The 22137-nt window shown below is 41.5% G+C and overlaps 1 protein-coding gene across 3 annotated transcripts; it reads right to left on the bottom strand.

Annotated features, from left to right (window-relative positions):
- Positions 1–7663: 7663 nt before the first annotated feature.
- Positions 7664–21995, bottom strand: LOC117526261 (serine-rich adhesin for platelets). Of its 3 annotated transcripts, none has more exons than XM_034188311.1 (9): positions 21658–21995; positions 20660–20749; positions 14795–15132; positions 14357–14467; positions 14003–14125; positions 12353–12701; positions 12083–12142; positions 10737–11998; positions 7664–9115 (listed from the first exon to the last, which is right to left on the bottom strand). In XM_034188311.1, the coding sequence occupies exons 3-9, from the start codon at positions 15128–15130 to the stop codon at positions 8516–8518; spliced, it is 2841 nt and encodes a 946-aa protein (XP_034044202.1). In that variant the 5' UTR covers positions 15131–15132; positions 20660–20749; positions 21658–21995; the 3' UTR covers positions 7664–8515. The 3 variants fall into 3 exon arrangements, with proteins under 3 accessions (XP_034044202.1, XP_034044203.1, XP_034044201.1); XM_034188312.1 differs by lacking the exon at positions 20660–20749 and having other exon boundaries at positions 10737–11633; positions 11673–11998; XM_034188310.1 differs by lacking the exon at positions 20660–20749.
- Positions 21996–22137: the final 142 nt, after the last annotated feature.

Below are 22137 nucleotides of genomic sequence, written 5' to 3'. Positions count from 1 at the left end.
TCATCCATGTCTTTATGTCTGTAAGACAATCCTGCAGTTTAGCTAATTGGTGTGTGTCCTCTGGCTTCATGGATAGATAAAGCTGGGTATCATCTGCGTAACAATGAAAATTTAAGCAATACCGTCTAATAATACTGCCTAAGGGAAGCATGTATAAAGTGAATAAAATTGGTCCTAGCACAGAACCTTGTGGAACTCCATAATTAACTTTAGTCTGTGAAGAGGATTCCCCATTTACATGAACAAATTGTAATCTATTAGACAAATATGATTCAAACCACCGCAGCGCAGTGCCTTTAATACCTATGGCATGCTCTAATCTCTGTAATAAAATTTGATGGTCAACAGTATCAAAAGCAGCACTGAGGTCTAACAGAACAAGCACAGAGATGAGTCAACTGTCCGAGGCCATAAGAAGATCATTTGTAACCTTCACTAATGCTGTTTCTGTACTATGATGAATTCTAAAACCTGACTGAAACTCTTCAAATAGACCATTCCTCTGCAGATGATCAGTTAGCTGTTTTACAACTACCCTTTCAAGAATTTTTGAGAGAAAAGGAAGGTTGGAGATTGGCCTATAATTAGCTAAGATAGCTGGGTCAAGTGATGGCTTTTTAAGTAATGGTTTAATTACTGCCACCTTAAAAGCCTGTGGTACATAGCCAACTAACAAAGATAGATTGATCATAATTAAGATCGAAGCATTAAATAATGGTAGGGCTTCCTTGAGCAGCCTGGTAGGAATGGGGTCTAATAAACATGTTGATGGTTTGGATGAAGTAACTAATGAAAATAACTCAGACAGAACAATCGGAGAGAAAGAGTCTAACCAAATACCGGCATCACTGAAAGCAGCCAAAGATAACGATACGTCTTTGGGATGGTTATGAGTAATTTTTTCTCTAATAGTTAAAATTTTGTTAGCAAAGAAAGTCATGAAGTCATTACTAGTTAAAGTTAATGGAATACTCAGCTCAATAGAGCTCTGACTCTTTGTCAGCCTGGCTACAGTGCTGAAAAGAAACCTGGGGTTGTTCTTATTTTCTTCAATTAGTGATGAGTAGAAAGATGTCCTAGCTTTACGGAGGGCTTTTTTATAGAGCAACAGACTCTTTTTCCAGGCTAAGTGAAGATCTTCTAAATTAGTGAGACGCCATTTCCTCTCCAACTTACGGGTTATCTGCTTTAAGCTACGAGTTTGTGAGTTATACCACGGAGTCAGGCACTTCTGATTTAAAGCTCTCTTTTTTAGAGGAGCTACAGCATCCAAAGTTGTCTTCAATGAGGATGTAAAACTATTGACGAGATACTCTGGCACTGGCTGCGGTGGTTTGAATCATATTTGTCTAATAGATTACAATTTGTTCATGTAAATGGGGAATCTTCTTCACAGACTAAAGTTAATTATGGAGTTCCACAAGGTTCTGTGCTAGGACCAATTTTATTCACTTTATACATGCTTCCCTTAGGCAGTATTATCAGACGGTATTGCTTAAATTTTCATTGTTACGCAGATGATACCCAGCTTTATCTATCCATGAAGCCAGAGGACACACACCAATTAGCTAAACTGCAGGATTGTCTTACAGACATAAAGACATGGATGACCTCTAATTTCCTGCTTTTAAACTCAGATAAAACTGAAGTTATTGTACTTGGCCCCACAAATCTTAGAAACATGGTGTCTAACCAGATCCTTACTCTGGATGGCAACTCAGCCCCAACCAGTCCCAGCAGAGGACTGCCCCTCCCTGAGCCTGGTTCTGCTGGAGGTTTCTTCCTGTTAAAAGGGAGTTTTTCCTTCCCACTGTAGCTTGCTCAAGTGCTTGCTCACAGGGGGTCGTTTTGACCGTTGGGGTTTTACATGATTATTGTATGGCCTTGCCTTACAATATGAGGCGCCTTGGGGCAACTGTTTGTTGTGATTTGGCGCTATATAAAAAAATTGATTGATTGATACTCTATCTCACTTACAGAGTTTAGGTAGCTACTCTGCACTGTGTTGGTATATGGCATTAGAGAACATAAAGAAGGAATCATATCCTTAAACCTAGTTACAGCGCTTTCTGAAAGACTTCTAGTGTAATGAAACTTATTCCCCACTGCTGGGTAGTCCATCAGAGTAAATGTAAATGTTATTAAGAAATGATCAGACAGAAGGGAGTTTTCAGGGAATACTGTTAAGTCTTCTATTTCCATACCATAAGTCAGAACAAGATCTAAGATATGATTAAAGTGGTGGGTGGACTCATTTACTTTTTGAGCAAAGCCAATAGAGTCTAATAATAGATTAAATGCAGTGTTGAGGCTGTCATTCTCAGCATCTGTGTGGATGTTAAAATCACCCACTATAATTATCTTATCTGAGCTAAGCACTAAGTCAGACAAAAGGTCTGAAAATTCACAGAGAAACTCACAGTAACGACCAGGTGGACGATAGATAATAACAAATAAAACTGGTTTTTGGGACTTCCAATTTGGATGGACAAGACTAAGAGTCAAGCTTTCAAATGAATTAAAGCTCTGTCTGGGTTTTTGATTAATTAATAAGCTGGAATGGAAGATTGCTGCTAATCCTCCGCCTCGGCCCGTGCTACGAGCATTCTGACAGTTAGTGTGACTCGGGGGTGTTGACTCATTTAAACTAACATATTCATCCTGCTGTAACCAGGTTTCTGTAAGGCAGAATAAATCAATATGTTGATCAATTATTATATCATTTACCAACAGGGACTTAGAAGAGAGAGACCTAATGTTTAATAGACCACATTTAACTGTTTTAGTCTGTGGTGCAGTTGAAGGTGCTATGTTATTTTTTCTTTTTGAATTTTTATGCTTAAATAGATTTTTGCTGGTTATTGGTAGTCTGGGAGCAGGCACCGTCTCTACGGGGATGGGGTAATGAGGGGATGGCAGGGGGAGAGAAGCTGCCATCCCCTCATTACCCCCATGAATGCTTGGTCTTGTTGGATTTGTGAGATATATATATATATATATATATATATATATATATATATATATATATATATATATATATATATATACACACACATACATACATACATACTCAGACACAAATAAAAAAGAATGTGTGTGTTTACAGTGTTTGCAAAATACCTGCCTACAATCTCAGCTAGTTGTATGCAAAGGTTTGGGAACCCCTGATAAGTTTCATGATTTTCCTTTATAAATCATTGGTTGTCTGGATCAGAAATTTCAGTTAAATATATTATATAGCAGATGAACACACTGATATTTGAGAATTGAAATGAAGTTTCTAGTATTTACAGAAAGTGTGCAATAATTATTTTAACAAAATTAGGCAGGTGCTTAATTTGTGGCACCCTTGGCATTTTATTGATTTGAATACATTTAGCACTAATTGTTGGAACACATAATTGGTTTGGTAAGCTCACTGACCCTTGACCTCCTTACACAGGTGAATCCAATCATGAGAAAGGGTATTTAAGGTGACCATTTGCAAATGTTTCCCCTCTTTGCATCTCTTCTAATGAGTGGCAGCATGACCTGAAAACAAAGATCGTTCAACATCATGCTTTAGGGGAAGGATACAAAAAGCTCTCAGAGATTTCAGCTGTCAGTTTCCACTGTGAGGAACATAGTGAGGAAATGGAAGACCGACAGTACTAGTTAAGGCTTGAAGTGGCAGGCCAAGAAAAATGTCAGATAAGCTGAAGCGAAGGATGGTAAGAACAATCATAGTCAACCCACAGACCTGCTCCAAAGACCTACAACATGATCTTGCTGCAGATAGTGTCTCTGTGCATCGTTCAACTATACAGCACACTTTGCATAAGGAGATGCTCTATGATGCTGTAGTGCAGAGGAAGCCTTTTCTGCGTACATGCCACAGAGTTGCTTGAGATATGCTAAAGCACATCTGGACAAGCTAGTTTCATTTTGGAATAAGGTGCTGTGGACTGATGAAACTGAAATTGAGTTATTTGGACATAACAAGGGGCAGTATGCATGGCTGAAAAAGAACACAGCATTCCAAGAAAAACACTTGCTACCTACAGTATAATTTGAAGGTGGTTCCATCATGCTGTGGGGCTGTGTGGCCAATGCAGGTACTGGGAATCTTGTTAAAGTTGAGGGTCACATGGATTCCCGTCAATATCAGCAGATTCTTGAGAACAATGTTCATGAATCAGTGACAAAGTTGAAGTTTCGCCGGGGCTAGATCTTTCAATAAGACAATGACCCTAAACACTGCTCAAAATCTACTAAAGCATTCATGCAGAGGAACAAGTACAATGTTGTGAATGGCCATCTCCGTCCACAGAGATACAATCTCATTAAAAACCCTCTCAAACAGTAACTGTGCTCAGGCTTCTTTTGTCACAACGGAGCTGCCTACCAACCACACTCCACCTCATTATCCATTTATGGGTTCATCCTGATGTAGTAAAAGTCAGCACTGCTGCCAATATGGCGACACCCATATCGGCTGTTCCGGGTCTCAATAGAAAACCTATGGGTGAAGACACGCAGGCTTTGTCCAGTATATACACACAGTCTGTGGGTATTATACACGACATGGGTACAATGTAAAACATGAGCCTCTGGAAAACTAGCAATGGTGGAAGTGAGACTTGTTTACTATTAGCCAAACCAAAATAAATAAAAACAAACCTACAACTGTGTATTCCCCCATCATTTTTAAATGAATAATGAAGGTGTACATGAAATCTTCAGCAGAAGCATCACTGAAAAAAAAAATTCTCTTTTTAAAATTTAACAGCATCATAAGCAATTTTTGTTGGAATTCATAAAAAAAAAAAACTACACTACGCACTTTTGAGTTTTGAATTTGGTACCCATGCATTTTCTTTTCAGTAGCTTATGGACGAGGTTGGGTAGGATTACGTTGAAATATAATCCAAAAGTAATGAGAGTACAAGTAATCCAAATGTATGTACATACATACATGTAATCCACATGTATTCTTTCAAAGTAATCCTACCCAACCTTGCTTATGGGAAAAAACTGCTTTAACTGATATGACGCATTATGACTAGCATGCCCAGGAGTCTCTCGGCATGTTATCACATGCTTAACAGAAAACACACTCTAACCACAGGTTACAACCTGGCATGGTGAATTATGTCCATTACAAGTTGAATGTTCGCCACATATGTCACCCCAGAATTCATCATAAACAAAAAGAACAAATGTCATTGAGGGGTCGGGCAAATTACCCCATCTGCAAAGAAGACTCTGCACTAGAGGCACTGTGGCATAAGGAAACCTAAGGCCTCCCCCATGGGGGCTCAGGCCAAGTAGAAGGACGACAGGCAAGAACTGTGGGTCTCTCCAGATATACAAACAAGAAAGACAAATCACGATGCACAGAGTCCATGAGGCGCTGGGAGGACTGGGTGGCATTCTTAAGGCCAAACAGCATTCTCAGGAACTCTAACAGTCCAAAAGGGGTGCTCACCGCTGGTTTGGGAATGTCCAGCGAGTGGACAGGCACTTGGTGGTATCCACAGACAAGATACACCTTCAAGAAGAGGACCGTACTTCCCAAGTGCAATGAAAAATCGTGGATGTGGGATATGGGGTAGCGGTCTGGTGACGCAGCATCGTTAAGTTGGCAGTAATCACCACCTGCCACCAGGCGTGGGAACCAAGAGAAGAGGCGATGCCCAGGGTCTATTGCAGCGATAAAGCTAAGGTATTCATGTTCTTGAAGCCCACTTTGGCGATGATGAGGCTGGCTGGGTCTGGACGCCTGGCCCAGGAGTATACAGGTGACAATATGGTGCTCTACTCCATGCTTGGTGGCAGAGGATGAAAAGGTTAGCTGTGTGAGTGCAGGAAATTCCCTGAGACGGCAGTGAAACACATCCGCATGCAACAGCGCACTATTTCTGATAGAGTCCACACCACTGAGGGTGCAGCCTTGTGACCAAAAGGTGGTGCGTCAATCAATTGCCGGTTTTTGACATCCACAAGCATACAGAAAAGCTGCACCCAGGAGGGGCACAGCGACTTTAATCATGACGAAGTCCCAGCTAAACCCTTGGCCAACAAAACAAAAGTCAACATGTCGAGTGGCATAGGTGCATATGGGGCTGCAAGGGGGGCACCCATCCGCCAGGATGTCCAATGTGGAAGCGGGCAGAATGCTCCTCTGTGCATCAGTGTCACACAGGAAATGATGCCCGGAGACGTTGTCTTAGATGAACAGTAGCCTGTCAGTGTGGCAAACACTCATTGCCACTACTGCGTGTCGGCCGTGAGGCTTCCCTTTCTGCAGAAAACTGCAGGATGAGAGGCAAGGTTTGGCTCTGGATCCAAATTTAGCATGATAGAAACACAGACCGGGCTCAGAACGCTGCTGAGGCAAAATAGGTGCAGTTGCCATGTGTTGCATCACCTGAGAGTGGTACAGGAATGAGTGCCACAGCAGCCATGCCGTGGTGTTGACCAGCCAGAAGGGGGGGACTTGTCTGCTTCGTTTGCCAGCACGTGACAGTCAGTGACGGTGGTGACTGACTCACATTTTGATCCTGTAAGCCCTGCTAACGTAGGGAATATACTAGGGCTGCAGCTATTGATTATTTTAGTAATCGGGTATTCTATCGATTATTCTGGCGATTGAGTAATCGGATAAAAAGTACTTATGCGTTTTTAAACATCAATAGTCCAGGGCTCTCCCTAAGCAATGGCACAATGTCACTGCGCCAATATGTTGAAATTTTGCTGAAATGGCGATGGGATGTGGCTTTGTTTTGTTTTCTCCAACTTGTAAAATGTAACCATTTTTAAGTTTGTTTGTTTATATATATATAAAAGTTGATGTACTGGGTCCCTGCGTAATTTTTTTTGTCCCTCTTTCTCTGCAATTCAGCAGATGCATTTCAGCTGGAGGTTGAATATGCAAGCCTTGAAGTCAGTTTTTTTATTATTAGTATTTTATTTAAGTTGCCGTGTTTGTGAAGTGTTGTGTGTTACCCCATCTTTCTCTTAAAAGACTTTATTTTACTATGTGTGTCACGTTGGAATGCGGTAGCTATCGTTGCTAATTTGATTAGCTGTTATGCTCCAGTCTTCTGATTTTTTCTGCGGACATTGCAGCGCCACACACAGGCCTAGCATATGTACTACAAGGTTAAACGAAGCTTCGAGGCACAGAATTTGCCTCAAACACTTTCTGGAATCGAATTATTCAAGTTACTCGACTAATCATTTCAGCCCTAGAATGTACTAGTTTGAAAACGTTTAACTTAATCTTAAAATTGGTGGTAACACTTACTCATGTAAAAAAAAAAAAAAAAAAAGCATAACAATATTACTTGTAATAAAGACCAGACCATTTTTTGTTGTTTACATTCCATTACACACATCAACTTTATTTATTATTTGTGTACAAACATTGCATTTGAATGTACGAAAGGCTCCAAATGTATTGTAATACTTTGTCTTTATTTTGTAGCTCAGATGGTGCATAGTGAGTTCATGTACTGCCAGAAAAGCCCAAAAACCCATGCTGTCAAACTCAAATCACTGTTTGAGATATATATATATATATATACAGTATTTTTAGAGGAACACTCTGATTACATAATGTTTTTGATATACATTCACACACTCCATTCAGTCCGTTATTCCGTTTTCAGGACTTTCTCTCCTTGTTTTAGCAGCGACTTCGCACTGCCCTCCACATTTTTTACAGCTTCATCTGTCTTTTCTAATGCATTTTTATTGCTCAGTTTTCTTCTACCCACCTCACTTGCTGCCGTTCCAACAGCTGCACCTACAGCGCCACCTATCATACCCCCTAAAAACACACCAAGCACCAAGCCCAGCAAAGCACCCCCAATAACTACCTTTGGCACCTTTTTAGCAGTATTTCCAATTTTCTCCCACACTGGACTCTCTGCCACCATCTTGGCACCTGCTTTAGTACCAGAGCCGACCTTACCCCACACCGGACTTTGTGCCACCTTCTTTGCACCAGCCCCAATTCCAGCACCAACACGCATGGAACCACTAGCCACCATTTGGGCTCCACTTTTGGCCCCAGAGCCTACCTTGCCCCACATAGGACTCTGCGCCAGGTTCTTTGCTCCAGTTCCAATTCCAGCTCCAACACGTTGGGAACTATTTGTTATGATTTTGGCTCCTGAAGAAACTTTTTCCCACATGGGACTTCCTGTAGCTGCCTTTTCTCCAGATCCCTCCAGTGTTGAACTATCTGACACTATCTTATCGGCATTATTTCCTGCTGCTTTGGAAACTTGCCCAGCACTAGAACACGTCTTCTGCCACAAAGAACTATCAGTGACCATCTTTTGGACACTGGATGCTCCACTGCTGAGCATCTTTGTAGCAGACCCCACTGTCTCCCAGACAGAATTAAAAAGTGAAGGAGACAGAGTGGAAACTGGAATAGAAGAAAGGCTCTCAAGATTCATTGTGCTCACACTCCTCTCTGCCTCATCCCTTATTTCTTCAATCTCATCTTCTCCCACTTCCTCTTTCACAGTTTGCATGGATGGGTAAAGCACCTGCCCTTCAGTTCTGAGCTGTCCAACTTCTCCCGGGGATTTCGGTTCCAGCATTTTTCCCCTTTATCTCTTACCATCTCCAGCTGTCTCTGTCTCACTTTTTTCTCTGCTTCCTGAAAAGCAGGACAAGAATAACAGTGTCCTCCTGCCTCATTCACTGTCTGCTCCACCTTCTCAAGAAGTTCCTCCACATTGTTCTTCTCTGCCCTCCCCCTTCCTCTCTCCATCACATGAAACCTGTCCCCACATTTCTCTACCAATGTTAATAAATCTTGACGCTGATTGGAGATATAAGCCTCCAGACCTTCGTTCCCTGTCTTTCCACTCTCCTTCAGACGGTCTGCATGGGTAAAGAGGACCATAGTGTGTCTTTGGACTGCTTCTGGGCCAAAAACAATCTCAAGGGCCTCAAGAGCTTGCAGGTCGGTCTTTGCTGGCTGGTCCACGGGGACACAATAGAGGAAGGCATGTGGGCCAGGACTGGACAAAGTAACACAAGAGGAGATCTGAGCTCGCACCTCGTCTGGTGTATGCTCTGAACTGAACCAGTCTGGGGTGTCAACCAGTGCCACCTACAGGAGAGAGAGGGGAAAAACAACATTACAAAAACGGCTACCCTCTGCCAGATTCCAGTTTTATGACACAAAAGATGATTTTTGAACATTTGTAAATCTGACAGCTTTAGATGGACGGAAACTTCAAATGGAGGTGCAATGAACAAATGAATGAAAAAGTGGGGAAAAAATGCAAGCACTCAATCTATCGCATGATGTCCCAACTAGTCAGATCCATGATGAAAAACGAAATAGCAGCTAAAATAGGCATTGTGCACAATATTCTACTTGTTTGTCAAATGTTACTCATATCACAGGAACCAGTTGGTCATACAGTCTTCATTTTAGTGTCAAATTATTTGCTATGTGCACATTTCTAAAGCCTCTAAAAATATATGTTGCAGTGTCCAAAAACAAAATTCAACTAATTATTCAGACCTCAGTAACCACTGAGACCAAAAACCAGAGCTGGTACTCAAATTACTCAGGGATCCAAAGCTTTTTGTTCCAAATCAGCATTTTTCCATTAAATGAACATTTATTTTATTTTTTGACATCTGACCCTCTCAATCATTATTCAAGCCAGCAAGCAGATTTTTGGCTTTAATTAGTCAACTGACCCCAAGTTCAATTTGATCCAGCTGAACATTTTTCTTTAACATAAAGGTCTCTTTTGATTCCAGTGGAATAACCCAGTAGTGGGCACAGCTAACCAAAAGGTTAGCTTCGATATCAGTTAATCCGCTAACTGACAAGTTAACTTTTATAAAGCTAAACCGATAAACCCCTAAAAAAATTTAGTGGAATTTACAGATAAAAGCTAAACCGATAACTTTCAGTATTGACTTAAGTACACCAGCAGCTACTGACACAACAAAGAGCCAGCGCTTCTGTGTTAGATCAGCCTTCTCTCAGCAAAAGAGACCTGGTGACCAGAGAGAAAGGAAAGAGAAGAGCAAAAAGAAATGAGAGGGGGGAAAAAAGGACAATTTCTCTTCACACCATACAGACTCCCCAGCATATCATCCAAGTCATGTATAGGCAGAGAGTTTTGACTTATGGTTAAACTTTTAAACAAACTAATTCCGGACAAGTTATTTAAATTAGCGTCACGTCTATCGCTTTATAAAGTGAAAATATCAGCTATATGTTTTAGTTTTAAAGTAATGCACTAATTTTGAAGGTTTTAGCGTTTAGACACACATGCCGCAGTGCAGTATGGATAAATTAGTTTCCTGATGAGTGGTTGATTGGTCGGTATAACACACAACTTACTGAAATGTGTGGTGGGATTTACAAATAAATCTGTATTCATAAATATGTCTTTTTTCATACTGCCCTGAACACTGCCATCTACAGTAGATGGCAGTGTTCATGGCATAAGAGCTCAGCACACACAGTTACTCCATTAATGAGCATTTTAACATTTTTTCTAAAATTACAATTGTGTGCCTATCTTTTAACCTATTGTGTGTTGTAATGCAGAAAGGAAATGAGTGCACTGTGAATAATTTGACACCTATGCATCAAAACTGCGCAACCAGTCGAAAACATACGGCAGGGATGCAGCTTATAATTTTAAAGGTTTTGCACTGAGGGAAAAAGTGTGCCTGGTTCTCAGTAAGTCACAACTACTAACCTTCCTGCCTGCAACCAGCGCCTTCTTTTTCTCACACTCCTGAGTGACAGCAGTGAGGCTCTCTGGGCGAGATGCAAACTCCGCCTGCCCCAAAATGCTGTTGCCGGCTGTGCTCTTCCCAGATCCAGATCTTCCGAGCAACACTAGGCGCAGCTCTGGGGAGGATGAGGAGGCAAATTTTGAAGAGGAGGAGGAGGAGGGGGCAAACGTTGAAGAGTAGGAGGAGGATGTGGGAGCAACTGTCGGAGAGTAGGAGGAGGATGATGAGGGGGCAAGTGTGCGAGAGGAGTAGGAGGAGAAAGAGGGGTCAAACTTTGAAGAGGAAGATGAGGAGGCAACCGTTTGAGAGGAGTAGGAGGAAGATGAGGGGTCAAACTTTGAAGAAGATGAGGAGGCAACCGTTTGAGAGGAGTAGGAGGAAGATGAGGGGTCAAACTTTGAAGAGGAGTAGGAAGAGGAAGATGAGGGGGCACCCGTTTGAGAGGAGTAGGAAGAGGATGAGGGGTCAAACTTTGGAGAGGAGTAGGAAGAGGAAACCGTTTGAGAGGAGTAGGAGGAAGATGAGGGGTCAAACTTTGAAGAGGAGTAGGAAGAGGGTGATGAGGGGGCATCCGTTTGAGAGGAGTAGGAAGAGGATGAGGGGTCAAACTTTGGAGAGGAGTAGGAAGAGGAAACCGTTTGAGAGGAGTAGGAGGAAGATGAAGGGTCAAACTTTGAAGAGGAGTAGGAAGAGGGTGATGAGGGGGCATCCGTTTGAGAGGAGTAGGAAGAGGATGAGGGGTCAAACTTTGGAGAGGAGTAGGAAGAGGAAGATGAGGAGGCAACCGTTTGAGAGGAGTAGGAGGAAGATGAGGGGTCAAACTTTGAAGAGGAGTAGGAAGAGGATGAGGGGTCAAACTTTGAAGAGGAGTAGGAAGAGGGTGATGAGGGGTCAAACTTTGAAGAGGAGTAGGAAGAGGGTGATGAGGGGGCACCCATTTGAGAGGAGTAGGAAGAGGATGAGGGGTCAAACTTTGGAGAGGAGTAGGAAGAGGAAGATGAGGAGGCAACCATTTGAGAGGAGTAGGAGGAAGATGAGGGGTCAAACTTTGGAGAGGAGTAGGAAGAGGGGTCAAACTTTGAAGAGAAGTAGGAAGAGGGTGATGAGGGGGCACCCGTTTGAGAGGAGTAGTAGGAGGAGGAAGAGAAGACAGGCGAATGAGGAGAAGATGTAGGAGATGCCTCTGGGGATCTGTCATCCAAGCTGTTGAGTCTGTGGTGAACTGAAAACAAAGCAGGTAAAAGTCAGATGATGGCAACTTTTACAAAAAATAAATAAATAACTGACATGTGTTCCTGTAACTTACAAGTTGTGACAATTTTCTCAGCTGGTCTGACCTCAGACATTTGTGAGAGTTTAGCGCCATCTACAGAAGAACGGTAAATGTTAGTCCTGCACTCCACTAGTGTATACTAAGGTATATCTAAATATGAAAAAAAAGAAAAGAAAGAAGAGTAGAATAGAATAGAGCGACTTAGGTGCCTGGTCTTGAGAACCAGGGATGGTAGGTTGAAAAGCTTGTTTATCCCATGGGAACTCTCCCTACCCGCCCAAGTGGCTGAAGATGATTACTTACCGGCGTTCAGCTTAAAACTTGGGGTTCTCTCAAACCGGTGTGTAGTGCTGTCATTTGGCTGTGGCTTGGAATGAAGCCCGTTAGATGCCGCATTCACAGCTGTTCTCTCCATCTCCTCCCGCTCTGCTCTCCTCCTCAGCATTGTGACACCATAATCCTCTTTTTCTATGTTCCTCTGTATTTCTGTACATGGGATGTGTGTTGATGCAGTAGTGCTCTTCTTCTCCTCTCTGCTGACTCTGTATTTCTCCTCAAGTTCTTGTTCTCTTTTTTTCAATTGTGTTTCCATTTCTCTCTCCTGCCATGTTTTCGGGTAGTAAATCCCATGCTTTTGCACCATATTTTCCACCTGGAAGACACATATGATGTACTTGCTTTAGAAACAGATGATGTACTTTATTAAGACTCATCAATATAACACCTGTGGAGATTTTCAGTCATCCTAGTAGATTAATTCAGGTCAACTGGACTGGTTTAGTTCCTTGAAGATGTTTCACTCTTCCAAGGAACTAAACCAGACCAGTATTCAACCTACTGAGATCATCAATACAACCCTCATTAAAATGATAACATGATAAATTCTCATGTCTGTCAACATTTCAAGACATTATGAAACAAAGACCATTTACTCATCTAAACTCAGCCCAACTGCAGCCATAGCTCAGAAGACTCCAGTTGAAAACGTATTTAATAAACTGGGAGTGTGGAATATAGCGGTACTTGGTGAAACCATAACATAATACTACATCCATACATAGCAGCCATCCCACATAAGGTAGAAACTAGGACGCACTTAGAAAATCTTAAACTCTTGTCACGATCCAGCACTCTGCAGAATATCTGTAGAACCCATTCAGCTGTTAGTATTCAATAACATGCTTACTGTTTCTCCATCACCTTGGTTGGCAAGATACAATTCAGTTAATATGGTCCTGAGCCATACGACGACTACAAAATAAGTAATCTTTTAAAATTTTCTGATTTTGAACCTTCTAGCTCAAAGAACACAGAGTGGCTGTGGTTGCACCAATCAACATGAACAAACATGATTATTTCATGTTTAAGATGTCCATCAGTCCCAGAATGATGAGCAAAATGATTAGCAGTGATGACCAATGGAACTACATCAACTAAGTATGGGTGAGGGATACTTTCGAGAATACTGTCCATTTGTCACTATATCTCCAAGGACTTCAGGCCAAAACTTAAAAAAAAAAAAAAAGAAAAAAAAAATGGGTAGAGCTGGAACATCTTAAAACATTTTTTGAAACTTAAAGCATGATATATAATAAATTTATTTGGCACTTTTTAAAAAAAAAAGAAATGATTAACAACTTTATAAATTATATCAATGACAGAACACAAAAATAAGCATAATATACAAAAAACATAAAACATTCACACAAAATTAGTTAATTAAACAGGATCAATTACAGCTATGAAATTATATACAACTGAAAAATAGTGAGTTGTAAATTTGAATGTAAAATACTCAATAGAACTGGGCCGTTTAGTGCTGGTTAGCAGTTTAATCCATAAGAGTGCACAATAAGAAAGGATTCCACATCGATGACTCCTTGGAAATAGACGAGTGCTTTGGCATTGAGGTGTATTATCTAATGAGTAAACTTCCTGTCTTGATCATATTACCATCTCAAACAGCCCAGAGACTTGTTCCCTCTTTTGTCGTTGCCGGTTATTGATGACATGGCATCGCCCACCACATTGATCAATTATCTGCCTCAGGCCTGGGTTCTCTTTTTGCAGGTACTCCTGTAGGGGGAAAAGATGCACTTATGTTCAGTTATACATGAGGTAATTTACAAGAAACACTGCAGTGATATTATCCATAAACCTTAAAAAGTGTAAGTTATAAAGTATGCATATTAAAGTATGCGTATGTTTCAAATGACATAGTTCCCATAGGGCTTTAAAAAATGATAGATCAAAATTACTTAGTATTTGGAAGAAACACTGCATACTGCAGAGGCTAAGTATTTCTACCTGTAGCGTCCTTCCCATTAAGTAGTCCCCACAGGTCAGGAGGACCATGGTGTGGTCCAGTACCTCCTCTCCAAACACCTCTTTGAGCTCTGCAGGCACACGGCTGTCCAACTGGGAGATGCAGGAGAAATAATTAAAAAAATCTCTTTTTCTTTCTTTGTTTTGCTTGGTGTCACCATAGTGATTCAGATATAGATCCACGTGTTTAGTCACATATTTAATACCAGAAGCTCTTCCTGATGCAGTTCCAGCTGGATGAGGACAATGGTCCATGGTTAGCTTTGTACTGGGGACTTCTTACTGTTGTTTAACGCTTACAGTTAAATATTTCTAATTTGATTTTCTGCAGACCCACCAGTGAAGGGAAAAAACCTGCAATAATCTTTGCATGAAGTGAAATGTTTTTTTTGCTACATTTACAGTGCAAAAGAAACCAACCTCTGTAAACTGGCCAACTGGCACCAGCACTAAAATGGCGTGCGGGCCTGGTGCCACCAGCGTGAATGCTCGCTCAGTCTCTTTTCTGACAGTGGCCTCCATGTGGCCACTATTCCAGTACCATCTCGGCGCCTCCACCAGCGTTACCCTGCGGCTCTCAATGAAACCTTGTCGCACTTGGCAGCTCCCGGACAATCCAGAAGACAAGATAGGGGATACCTGGCTTAAGATAGTGTCTCCCGATGAAGTCTTTCCACAGCCGATGTTGCCCAAAAGCACAAGTCTGAGTTCTGAGGGCGAGGACCCATAGGAGCTCCCTCTGAAGTCCTGACTCATAACTGAAACGAGGGCAATGAAGAGAGATTAAATGTGCTAAGCTGCAGTAAAAATAAAGAAAAACACAAAAAATTTTCCAAAGCACAGGTATTGTGACAATATTTGTTTACAAAGAGGATCTGATCAGGAGCTTGTCTCAACACTGAGAAAACACTGAAGTAAAAAGGTAGAAAACACACCAGCACAGGTTTAAACCCCCGCTCTAATATGTGATGTATCGACAAGAAGAGTCAAATATCTGTTTGTGACGACTGTCATACCTGATCCAGGTTTTGGTTTTGTGAAGACTGTTCCACAGTGCTCATGCCCAATAGGGCAATACTACCTCAAATACGTCATCTTGGAATTTATGTACCTGTAGTTCTGGCCAGAATTTTTCGTACACTCATCTTGGATTCTGAAGTTATTGTACTTGGCCCCACAAATCTTAGAAGCATGGTGTCTAACCAGATTGTTACTCTGGATGGCATTTCCCTGATCTCTAGTAATACTGTGAGAAATCTTGGAGTTATTTTTGATCAGGATATGTCATTCAAAGCGCATATTAAACAAATATGTAGGACTGCCTTTTTGCATTTACGCAATATCTCTAAAATCAGAAAGGTCTTGTCTCAGAGTGATGCTGAAAAACTAATTCATGCATTTATTTCCTCTAGGCTGGACTATTGTAATTCATTATTATCAGGTTGTCCTAAAAGTTCCCTAAAAAGCCTTCAGTTGGTTCAGAATGCTGCAGCTAGAGTACTGACGGGGACTAGCAGGAGAGAGCATATCTCACCCGTGTTGGCCTCCCTTCATTGGCTTCCTGTTAATGCTAGAATAGAATTTAAAATTCTTCTTCTTACTTATAAGGTTTTGAATAATCAGGTCCCATCTTATCTTAGGGACCTCGTAGTACCATATTACCCCATTAGAGCGCTTCGCTCTCAGACTGCAGGCTTACTTGTAGTTCCTAGGGTTTGTAAGAGTAGAATGGGAGGCAGAGCCTTCAGCTTTCAGGCTCCTCTCCTGTGGAACCAGCTCCCAATTCAGATCAGGGAGACAGATACCCTCTCTACTTTTAAGATTAGGCTTAAAACTTTCCTTTTCGCTAAGGCTTATAGTTAGGGCTGGATCGGGTGACCCTGGACCATCCCTTGGTTATGTTGCTTTAGACGTAGACTGTGTTTCATAATTATTGTATGGCCTTGCCTTGCAATGTGGAGCGCCTTGGGGCAACTGTTTGTTGTGATTTGGTGCTATACAAGAAAAAAGTTGATTGATTGATTGATTGGATGGGCGTGTCATGGAAAATTGGATTTAAAGTGATTTCTCTGAATTGCTTTTTCTGGAGCACGATTGCTCAAAAAATGGGTGTGAGGTGCATAATTTTCAACTGATTTTTTTTTCCCCTGAAATCACAGGGCGTGTGTGTGTGTGTATATATATATAGGTGTGTGTGTGTGTATACATATATATACACACGAGGTCTATTAGAAAAGTATCCGACCTTATTTTTTTCAAAAACCATATGGATTTGAATCACGTGTGATTACATCAGACATGCTTGAACCCTCGTGGGCATGCAAGAGTTTTTTCACGCCTGTCGGTTACGTCATTCGCCTGTGGACAGTCTTTGAGTGAGGAGTGGCCCACCCTCTCATCGATTTTTTTTCATTGTTTAGGAATGGCTCAGACTGCTGCTTTGTTTGATCAAAATTTTTTTCAAAACTGTAAGGCACAACTGAGTGGACACCATTCGATAAATTCAGCTGGTTTTCGGTAAAAATTTTAACGGCTGATGAGAGATTTGGTCTGGTAGTGTTGCTTTAAGGACGGCCCACGGCGCTTCGAGGTGGCAGCGTCTCGCCGTTTCAAGTTGAAAACTTCCACATTTCAGGCTCTGTTGACCCAGTAAGTCGTCAGAGAACTTTAAGTCGGCATGAGGAGTTTATTCGAACATTCCATTGTTAATGGACATTTTGTAATGAAAGAACGTGCGGGCAGAGTCGCATGTCAGGCCGGACCCGACCGCGGGGGGTTGCGACAGGAAAAACACCTCCGTTGGAAACCTTAACGGGCAAGTTGGAACATGCCCAAGCTGTTAAACAATTTCTCAGTTACTCACTTGTTGAAAGGCATCAAAAGCCACCTGAATTTTACAAATGGTTTTCAACACGGTGTTTTTCTTGTCACGGCGCACACAGATTTGCCAAGTCGTCATGGAAACGACTCAGCGAATTTGCGCGCACGTCTTTCATTAAAAAATGTCCTTAAAAACAGTGGAATGTCCGCATATAAGTCCTCATGCCAGCCTCTTCTGAATCTTCTCTGTTCTCTCACGACGTCCTGGATGAATTAAGCCTTAAATTAAGATGTTTTCAGGTCGAAACAGGCCGACGACGGCGCCTGGAAGCACTGCACGACGTCCCGCTCCGTGGGAAGTCCTTACACCGACAGAAACACCCCATAATCTCTCATCAGCCGCTAAACTTTTCACCGAAAACCAGCGTAATTTCTTGAATAGTGTCCACTCGGATATTCCTCACAGGTCCAGAAAAAATTTTGATAAAGCAACGCGCGCTGTCTCGAGCAGCGTGTGAAACAAAGGAATTCAGCCGAGAGGGCGGGACCACATCTCACTCAAGGCCTGCCCACAGGGAAATGACGTCACCGACAGGCGTAAAAAAAAAACAACTCAGGGTTCAAGCATGATTGGTGTAATCGCACGTCATTCAAATCCACATAGTTAAAAAAAAAAGGGTTGGTTTATTACCTAATAGACCTCGTGTATATATATATATATGTGTGTGTGTGTGTGTGCTGGCTTCAGCCCACCCCAGTTTAGAAACAAACACCTATTGGCAAGTTTAATGTTGGCCAGCCATTTGTAACAGTCATGAAGAAGCTCCTGACAAAATTCTTGTCAAATATGACAATTTTTCTTGACAGAATTTGTCACGTTCAGCTAAATTTTTGTAGTTGAAATTCAGGCAGACCTAACTTTGAATTACAATTCAGATAGTTAGGGTGAGGCTGAGGTCAGGACTTTGGGAAGTTCATTCCAAACGCTTAATTTTAGCTTGTGTTATCATTCCACAATGAGCTTTGATGAGGACTTGCAGTAATCCTCCTGTTGGAACACCCAGCTGTAAGTTTCATCCATTTAGCTGAGGGGTTGATGTGTTGATAAAGACTTCTGAGGTAGTCCTCTTTTTTCACCATAACTCCATCCACCTTGCACAATGCAGCAGCTCTCTCGGCAATAAAACACCACCACGCTGTTCTGATCATCTCGCCTTCACTCCTGCATACTTCTGGCTAAACAACTCAGTCAGTCTCAACTGACCACAAAACTGTTTATTCACATGGTCGCAGCCTCTCAGTCCACGGCCATGTAAAAACTTGTTTAATTGTAGGTAGTAATGCTTATGTTTCAGAAGCCTTGGTTGTTACTGGCTACCATCCTAATCAGTTTCTTGTCAGCTGAGGGCAGTGTTGAGCACAACGTGACAAATGTAAAAGTAACCGGTTACAGTTGTACATTCAGCAGTGTGCACAAAGATTACTGAATTCATCTGACTGTCACACAGCATGAACTCAACTGGCTAGGCATGACTTTGTTTACTCTCACAGTGATGCCCCTGAACTAGAGTTTCCACCCGTCCCTTAAAATACAGAATTGTCCTTTGACAATTAATTGTTGTATCCTGTATTGAGTCAATACAGGATGTTCCATATTTTCATAAATGTCCCCCACACACACACTCATCAAAACTGATTGAGCAAAATAAAACACAGGAAATATTAAAGGGCAGCCAATATCATCTTAGGGTTGCATTGGGTCCTCGCAACAGGACCCGACATGACCCAAAGAAAGTACACTTGGAAAAAGTAGTAAGAGAGGAAAGGCTGTTGACTGGTAACCTCAGTCTACAGCTCCAAAGTAAAAAGGTCCTCAGGGATCACAAAGAGTGCCCCAACAAGTTCAGCACTTTAAAGATCAAAATTATTGTTCAATGGTCTGTTTGCCTTAATATGTTTAATATTGCACACTTCAGTGACTGCACAGTTTATCATTAACAGTTCTGTGTTAATGAAGCACTTAAAGCTTTAAGTATGACTAAATGCTTTCCAAAATTAAATATACCACTCCTTGGGTGGTGGTAGTGAACCTGAGGAGTTCTAGTGGACGACCTTTATTTTAATTTCGGAAAGGTGGCAACGCTACCATGAGCAGGTGAAGGAAGGGTAACTCTTACAAGTCAAACAGGGTTTAAGCTAACCAATGTCCCTACTCAAAGAATGTTTCTTGTCACTGCATCCCTTCTTTGTGTAGGCAGGTACATTGCACAACAAACCGCACCCTGACTGTCCTGTCTAACGACATTCTAACTGGACTATGAATTATTAAACAAATGTAGGTCATTGGAAGGTATAGTTTCATTTAAGGCAGGCGGTAGCTTATTGTGAACAGTGTAATTGTTTGTCCAAGTATAAACATGCTCTGTCTGCTGCTAAAACAGCATCTTATTTTATTTTGACAGAACAAGCATAATCACAGATTTGTTTAATCCTGGGGGCAGACTATTCACCTTAAATCACCAGTTCACAATTTTCACATGATTTTTTTTATATAACAAAGTAAATGATAGACAAAACACTGCAGTCTCTGTAAGCACAATAGCAAATCTTTAGTGTTACTAAATGCAGTGTGATTCAAAACCCATCATGATTTGACACCATTTCAAGAGCGATGGATGTTAGACACAATCCAACCACTAGGAGCAGTGGGCAGCTACAGCCCGGTGCGCAGGGACCAACACCCGATGTAGAGATCAAGGACAGAGAAAGGAGCAGACCCTAAATAGGCGTGTTTTTGATTGTGGGAGGAAACCGGAGTGCCTGGAAAAACCCACACAGACAAGAACATGTAAACTCCACACAGAAAAGCCCAGATAGGGAAGTGATTCCCAGACCTTCTTGTGGTTAAGCTACAGTACTAACCACTAATCCACCGTGCTGTGCACACATACAAAGCTCACACTGCACCACTAAGCCACCTATTCAGTGTTTTTGGATCAGTTACCACTTAGGCTGGTGAAGGATCTTCAGATAACACTAGGGCTCATGATGCTGAAATTGGTGTCACTCAGAATTGGAATTCATGCTAGTTTGAAAACCGATTTGATAAAACCTCCACTTAAGAACCCCAGTTTGGATCTTTTGGAATGTGCCACGTCCAGCTTAGGGGTCCCCCCCCCCCCCTCCAAAGGTCTCATTTCATTGTGAAGCATGGTCTTAAAAATTTGTTGGAGAATGATCTCGATGAGCCTTTATGGTCACGATTTAAGATCGTCAATACAGAATGCACTCACTGAAGCAAAGAAAGTGTTGCTGCTATGGAAGCAGATTCCATTAGGGTATTGCAGTTATCTGATTTTTGATACAATAGATCACTGAATTTTGTTGGAGAAAACAGCTTTGATGCTTTTGTGGCTGAACTCAAGTTGATTTTAGTGAGGTTCTTACAATGCTACATTGCAATACCTCAAGGTTCTGCGTTAGGGTCATCAGGTGGCACCTGTTGCTCAGCTTATAAGCAGCCATAGGACTGTCTTTCACCTTCATGCTGATTGTCTAGAGGAGACCCAAATGTCAACTTTTCTGCTTATGAACACTGATAAGGCTGGCGTTATTGTTAGTACTGCTAGACAGACATGTACAAACACAGGACCTAAAAATCTTGTGATTGTTGATAAGCTTGTTATCTTTTAAACAACCTCAACAAGGCATAAAGAAGACTGCTGATTTTTGCGCACGTAACACTGCAATGATTCTTCCTATCCTGAAACACTGACTGATTCATGCTTTTGTGCCTTTCAGAATATACTATTGTAAAAGACTCAATACAGCAACCAGTTTTAACTAGAGCCACAAGATTTGAAGCTTACCTTAAGAAGGTGAGCGCTAATCTCAGTTTATTAAATTAATGGTCCTGCATTCTGATATCTTGTAGAACTTGTCAAAACCATGTGCACTTTACAATTTCAGGATTCTAGCTTGGTGTTCCTCTAGTCAACAAGCTGTGTAGAGCTTTTGCATACGAGGGTTCACATCTGTCAAAACATTTAATGTCAACCTCAAAAACCCAATGTGTTTTTTGTGAAACACCCACCTCACACCCTATGACCCCCACCATGGCCCTTGATTGGCGTAAACAGGTATAGAAAATGTTCATGTAAGTTTGTTTTTGGAATTACCATTAACCTCCTCATTCTTTAAAAGTTGTACAGTTGATGCAAAAAAGTGCTATACAAAAGTATGATGCAAACATGCTCTCACAGTAACAAGTTCATTATTTTTAGTTAAGAAAAAACTTCCTGAAAAGCAAGCAAACAAGATTAGTACTTGACATTTCAAAAAAAAAAAAAAAAAAATTGGAAAATATCAGACGTTTGTCATCTGCTGACAGTTGGATTAAAGACTGTGCCACATTCCAGCATGTAGCAGTTTCTCTTTTCAACCATAAAAAGAGACATACTTACTAAGTTGTTGCTGTAATGTCTTTTCCCGTATCGTTTTAGGACTTAAGTTGGCAGAAAAAGGTCTCAGGCAGAACGCTGTATGTATCCGCTGACAGTGTGAGAACTACTTTCGATAACGTGTTTCGCTGTATGAGGGGAGGCGCCTGTGTGACCACTCCCAATGCCTTTACCTGACAACATATGAACACATTCACACGTCTTTTGCAAGAACAAGTTTTCTTTGTCTGTTGGCTGCCAAACATTCCGAGATGGGGCGGAGGAGATCTTAATGCCTCAAGGCAAATGGGAATTATTCTACTACACCCATAAAGAGTCAAAACTAAAATCAGTCTTGCTTCCCCCCTGAAAAAAGGGCCCTCAAGAGCACTGGTTGGTGGGTTTGTAATAAGTACTGTAAAACATACCTGGAAGTATTCTGCAAAAGGAAGAAAAAAAAAAAAAAAAAAAAGAGAAATTGTAATGGCAAGTCAACCAGGATAT

The sequence above is a fragment of the Thalassophryne amazonica genome, chromosome 15 (assembly GCF_902500255.1).
Source record: "Thalassophryne amazonica chromosome 15, fThaAma1.1, whole genome shotgun sequence".
Taxonomy (NCBI): Eukaryota; Metazoa; Chordata; class Actinopteri; order Batrachoidiformes; family Batrachoididae; genus Thalassophryne; species Thalassophryne amazonica.
The sequence above is the reverse complement of the archived record's forward strand: the minus strand, read 5'-3'. Positions and strand labels throughout refer to the sequence as shown.